This window comes from Spermophilus citellus, assembly GCF_964194105.1.
Source record: "Spermophilus citellus genome assembly, chromosome: 4".
Lineage (NCBI taxonomy): Eukaryota > Metazoa > Chordata > Mammalia > Rodentia > Sciuridae > Spermophilus > Spermophilus citellus.
This window is the reverse complement of record NC_138185.1, coordinates 225018304-225024339: the sequence shown is the minus strand read 5'-3', so window position 1 is coordinate 225024339 and position 6036 is coordinate 225018304. Positions and strand designations below refer to the sequence as shown.

The 6036-nt window shown below is 62.0% G+C and overlaps 1 protein-coding gene across 1 annotated transcript; it reads left to right on the top strand.

The window, feature by feature from the left end:
- The first annotated feature begins 326 nt into the window (after window positions 1–326).
- On the top strand, window positions 327–3168 carry ANKRD9 (ankyrin repeat domain 9). The gene is made up of 3 exons (XM_081293373.1): window positions 327–573; window positions 1469–1542; window positions 2087–3168. The coding sequence occupies exon 3, from the start codon at window positions 2126–2128 to the stop codon at window positions 3089–3091; it is 966 nt and encodes a 321-aa protein (XP_081149499.1). The 5' UTR covers window positions 327–573; window positions 1469–1542; window positions 2087–2125; the 3' UTR covers window positions 3092–3168.
- The last annotated feature ends 2868 nt before the right edge of the window (window positions 3169–6036 follow it).

Below are 6036 nucleotides of genomic sequence, written 5' to 3'. Positions count from 1 at the left end.
GAGGGTCAGGTCAAAGGAGTCTTGGAACTTGACTCGCGGAGCCACGAGGAGAGCCTCACACGGAAGGCGCCGGGGTGCCTACCAGCGTCTCGACCCTGGCTTTGCCCCGTGGGCGCGGCTCCAGGTGCCCAGCCGGGCGCGGGCGGTCCCTCGGGGACAACCGGGTTCCTGAGCCCCGCCCCCGGCCCCGCCCCCCGCGCCCTCAAGTTTCTCCGAAGTTTCCCTCAGATCAGGCTGTGCGCCCCGCCCTCCGGCCCGTGACGCAACAATGGTGCAGCGCGGCAGCCAATGGGCGGCGGCGGGGACTCGCGGCGCGGGCCAATGGCGGCGGCGGGCAGTCCCGCGGTCCTGCCGGCCCGGGCCGCACTGCGCCGCCCGCTGCCCGCCCGTCACCGGCGCCGGTACCGCCGCCCAGCTACCCGACCCAGAGCTCGGCTGCGGCGGGCGCGGGCGCGGGCGGCGGCGGCTCCCCCCTGCGGTCCGTGCTGGGACCTCCGCCTGCCTGCCGCACGGGGACGGCGCGCGCTCCAGCCCGCAGCAGGGACCGGGACGCTCGGCCCACCGTCCCTCGCGGTGAGTCCCCCCGCGCCCGCGGCTAGCAACCCGGGCGGCGGTCCCCGCCCTTCCCGGCACGCCACGGTGAGACCCTCACCGCGCCCGCCACCGGCCGGCAGACACCGGGCTCGTGGGGGTGACCCGCTGCGGCCGAGGTCGGGTCGTGCCCGCTGGGAAGGGCGGGGAGGAGCTGGCGGGTGGCCCGGCTCGCGGCGCTGTCCTGGGGCCCAACCCCGTCGCGGAGCCGAGGCGGTGACTCTGCCCAGTGACGTGGGGCGGCCGAACTTTACGTAACGCGCCCGGCGCCCCACGCGTGCCCACTTATTGCACCTGGGACACAGAGGCCCTGACTCCAGGAGGGCGCATGGCCACAGCCCAGCCCGCCGTGTCCACCTCTGTAGCCCAGTTGCTGAGAGGGGTCCACCCAGTGTGTGTGGATGTGGCCTGACTGCTGCCCCAGGGCCCTCCTGACCGAAGGCTTACCCTTGCCCAAAGACACCAGAGTGGTGGGGCCGGGGGCGGGGCTCAGATAGGGGCTGGGGCCTTGAAGGCAGGGTCAGAGTTCAGGCTGGGGTCCTCACCACGTGGGAATGAGCCCAAATCGGAACGCAGGAGACCTGGGTTCTGGTCCTGCTTCCACCACGACTTGGTGACTGACCTTGGATAAGCTTGTCCCCTGCTGGTAAATGGGTGGCAGTACCAGCATCCTGTGTGAAGATCAAGAAAGGCGTCGTCGGCGCACTGGAGGGGAGGGACTGCAGACTGAAGTGCAGCCTCTAGGTTGACTTCACCCTTTGCCTCCTCCCCGGGGCACTGACCCAGAGGAGATGTAGGGTCGGAGCCACTCCCCCACTCGCCCTGCTGGGGCTCACAGCCAGCCACAACCGGCCACAATCCACTCCCTCTCCTACAGATGAGGAAGCTGAGGTTTCTTGAGGGAAGGTGAAATACAATCACGGAACCTGGTGATCGTGTGTCAGGAACCAGGTAGGTCTGATCAGTCTGGGAAGAGGCTCAGGGGGCCTGACAGTGGTAAGGGGTCAAAGCAGAGGTGGGGTTGGAGTCGTCGGGGAGTTAGGGGCGGAAAATGGATTTGGCTCAGGTTGAGATATGGGCCTGAGTTTTCCTGTCAGCTACCTGGCTTCTGATTGGGGTTGATGGACCTGGCAAAGGTGGGAACAGACGCTCCCCCCCACCCCCCACCCCCGTTTCCAGGCTGGAGAGAGGTGGGGAGACTTTGAAGGCCTGACCAGGTTAGGGTTTCTCTAGCGGGTGCCAGAGAGCAAGACAACTTCAGGGAGGGAGATCAGGTGCTGCCAGATCAAGAAAGCAGGCTGTGGCTCTGGGCCTAGGAGAGACTATAGGTGGGGGCAATGACTGCAGGGGCCAGGCGGAGGCAGGAGGCAGGTAGGAGAGTCCCAGACAGAAAGCTCAAGGCTCCAGTGGGGCTGTGGGGGTAGATGGGACAACCCAGGTCAGAGGGTCGTGATGAAGCCGGAGCCCTCTCCTCACTGCACTCCTTTGCCCGCAGGTTGGTCTGTCCTGGGGCCCATGCCTTGAGGCTGCCAGCATGCCTTGGGACGCAAGGCCTGGGGGCGGTGCAGACGGTGGCCCTGAGGGTGCCAGCGCAGCCCGATCTCGGGCACAGAAACAATGCCGGAAGTCGTCTTTTGCCTTCTACCAGGCGGTGCGCGACCTGCTTCCGGTGTGGCTCCTGGAGGACATGCGCGCCAGCGAGGCCTTCCACTGGGATGAGTGCGGGCGCGCCGCGGCCTACTCGCCCTCCGAGGCGCTGCTCTACGCGCTGGTGCACGACCACCAGGCCTACGCACACTACCTGCTGGCCACTTTCCCGCGGCGCGCACTTGCGCCACCCAGCGCGGGCTTCCGCTGCTGTGCGGCGCCTGGGCCTCACGTGCCGCTGGCTGTGCGCTACAACCGCGTGGGCATCCTGCGCCGCATCCTGCGCACTGTGCGCGACTTCCCAGCTGAGGAGCGCGCCCGCCTGCTGGACCGACGTGGCTGTAGCCGCGTGGAGGGTGGTGGCACTTCGCTGCACGTGGCCTGTGAGCTGGCGCGCCCAGAGTGCCTCTTCCTGCTTCTGGGCCACGGAGCCTCGCCTGGCCTCCGTGATGGTGGTGGCCTCACACCACTGGAGCTGCTGCTGCAACAGTTGGGTCGTGATGCAGGCTCGGTCCCTGCCGCTGGGGCTGCCTCTTCCGCCACTGCCGCCAACACTGTGTCTGGGGAGCCACGCCAGCGCCGCCTGCTACTGCTTGACCTACTGGCGCTGTACACCCCTGCTGGTGCCGGAGGCCCAGCCCGCCGGGAGCTGCTGGGTGACCGACCGCGCTGGCAGCGGCTTCTGGGTGAGGACAAGTTCCAGTGGCTGGCAGGCCTGGCCCCGCCATCTCTCTTTGCACGTGCCATGCAGGTGCTGGTCACCGCCATCTCTCCTGGCCGCTTCCCTGAGGCCCTGGATGAGCTGCCGCTGCCGCCCTTCCTGCAGCCCTTGGACCTCACTGGCAAGGGCTAGACCCAGGGGGTGTGGGATTTGGGGACAGAACTGTTTTTCGGAGCATTGTACCTGCACTTTACATATACTGATCTCTGTACAGGAGAATCTGCTTCATCTGTCACATGTCTTGGGGCAAGGCTCCCAGGTTTCCTGGGTGCAGCTGGACCCAGCTCCCCATGTTCCTGCCCAAGTAGGGCTCCGGTCATATACTCCCCTCATTGCCTAGCTCTGCAAAGGGGTGAGGACCAGCCTCCCACTCAGATCTGGAGCTGGGAGTGTCCCAAAGAGGGTGGCTGCTGAGCTGAGCAGGAATTGAGCAGGCACAGGGGGAGGGGACTGACTTGTGCAAGCAGGGGGACGGAATGTGCAGAGGCCTGGAGGCCAAGAGGACAGGCCCAGTGGGGAGTTATGAGAGGAGGCTCTCGTAGTAAACTCTCTGGTGGGGCCTGGACCTGATCCTGCAGTTGAGGGGGGACAAGCAGGACTGGGCAGTCTGCTGTGCCAGGAGCTTGGCAGAGGCCTGACCCAGGCTGTGCCTTCCTGTATCCCCACCCTACTCTAGCCATGAGCCCCTTGGGTGTCACTGGCTTCCTGTATCTCCCACTGATAGCTGGCCCACCCAGGCCTGGCTCTGACTCTGTCACCACCTTTTGCTGTTTGCCCACAACTGGCAGGCAGTTTCCTGGGGCTCCTGCTTCTTAGCTCAGCCATTGTACCTGGCCTGGGGCCCCCAGCTTCTTATCCCTCCTGGGGTTAGGTGTCTTTTCCTCTTGGCCCAGGGATGACTCCCTGGCCCACTCACAGTGGGCATTAGATGGTGTCCATGATGATGGAGGGTGGGTGTGTCACCCTAGGGGCAGGCTTCTTGCCCGTGACTGGAGAGCTGATTTCTCCAAGAAGATTTGTTACCGTGTGAGTGTGCTGCCATCCTGCAGGATGAGGGGACTGACTGAGAAGATGTACCACTCCTGAGGAGCCTCAGGAACAGGCAGGGTGGCCAGGCTGCCTGGCTGGGGAATCCTGCTGGGTCTGCATGGGCTGGAGGGCTGTGATGTCCTGCCAGGGCACCTGCTGCCTGCCCTGCACCCAGTGTTCCTGAGGGGAGCCTGCCTGCCAGGTGGCAGAGTCTAGGGTCAGGGCTTCAGACGGAGGGCAGGAAGGCCCGGACAACAGATCTTGCCTGGGGATCTAGACCCAATACCCACTTTCAGGGTGACCTTGGACAAAACCTCTGCCCTGGGCCCTGGTTTTCTCGTCTGTCTTTAAGGGATCTTGGACCATCTCAGCTTATTGCTAACCCTGAAGAGGATGTTCCCCCATTGTGCAGGAGTGTGGGGTGGGTGGTGTACTGTCCTAGTGGGAATGGAGAGGGAAAGATGAAGAGGGCACACGACCTTCTGAGCCCAGATCCAGACTGGAGAGGGTCTTCTCCCCTCCTGTTGTGCCCTGGACCAGCTAAACAGCCTCTTTGAACCTCTGCACTTAGTGGATACTAGCTGCCCAGCCCCAGGCCTAGGGCATCAGGCTCCCTGGTTCTCACAATAAGGATGCCATTGCAGAGGACTTTCACTTTCTTCCTTTGAAGGACAGCAGCAGTAGACTGCAGGACTGCTGGGGTGGGGCCTGTCAGGCTTTTGGGAGCCTGTCAGCCCAGCCATTCTGTCTAGAAAGCTGGACAGCTATTGGGTATAGACTTCACATCTCTCCTGTCTGGTGCTGTCCTCTGGGTCAGTCTGTCCAGGGCTAGATGTCCCTGTACCTCCCCTCCTTTAGTGACAACCTTTGGACCCCTGGCCTAGGGGAGGGTCCCTCTATAGAACCCATTGGCACAACCAGGAGGAGGCAGGTATGGGATCCTGCCATCTGGAGGAATTATGGGCAGGAAACCCCAGCTGCAGGAAGGTGCAGGGCAGGGTCTAGGGCTCCGGGGGGTGGTTTGTTTCAGGTACTCTGTGGGGTAACAGTAGTTGTGGGACAGCCATATCATTGCTGAGTGACTGGTTGACCCCTGTGCCCACATGGGCAAGTGGGTACAGGCAAGCGTTCACTGATTGGGGTGAGTGAGGCAAGGGCACAGGGAGTCACAGAAGGCCACAGACCAGAGTGGAGCCTGACCCCGGCACAGCTCAGCAGCCGGCCTGGCCCAGCCCTCCACCCTGCGGTGGAGCAGAGAACTTCACGTGGTGCTGGCAGATAAGGTTATCTGGTGCCTGCTGCTGAGAGAGCGAAGGGGGCCCCAGAGTTTGGCTTGCCACACCCAGGAAGGGCTGTGAGGACCCTGGTGCATCTGTCATTGTTGTCATTTCTGGCAGTGAGCTTGCAGGACTCGGGGCAGACCCAGAGGATTGGAGGGAGTCAGAGCCAGCCAGGCCCAGGCCCAGGCCCTTGGCATATGGCAGCTCTGCTCTTGGTCCGTGGCAGGTGACTGACAAGCCTCATTCTCTGTGATGAAGCACATTAGTTTGTTGGTTTATTTCTTAAATGTCACTACTCTCTCCCCCTGTGTATGACCAAGTGCTCAGCAGTGTTCCAAGAGCCCTGAACCCAGTTCATTAAGAGTTCAGGGACCAAGCCAGGGGCAGTGACACATGCCTTAATCTCAGCATCTTGGGAGGCTAAGGAAGGATGGAAAGTTGTAGGCTGGTCTGGCCAACTTGGTGAGTCCCTGTCTCAAAAATAAGAACTGGGAATGAAGCTCAGTGGTTGAGTGCCCCAGAATTCAATCCCCAATAATACAAAAACAGAACTGTGTATTAAAGGTACTAGCCCTTTGACACATACTTGGTGCATGTTTTTTTTTTGAAGGTGGTATGGTTATTTTGGCTGTACAAAAGTTTTAACTTTTATGTAGACAGACTTATCATGTTTATGACTTATGGGATTTTGTTTGTTTTTTGTTTTTGTGGTGATGGAGTTTGAACTCAAGGGGTTCTCTAAAGCGCCTGCCACACCCAAGGTAAAGC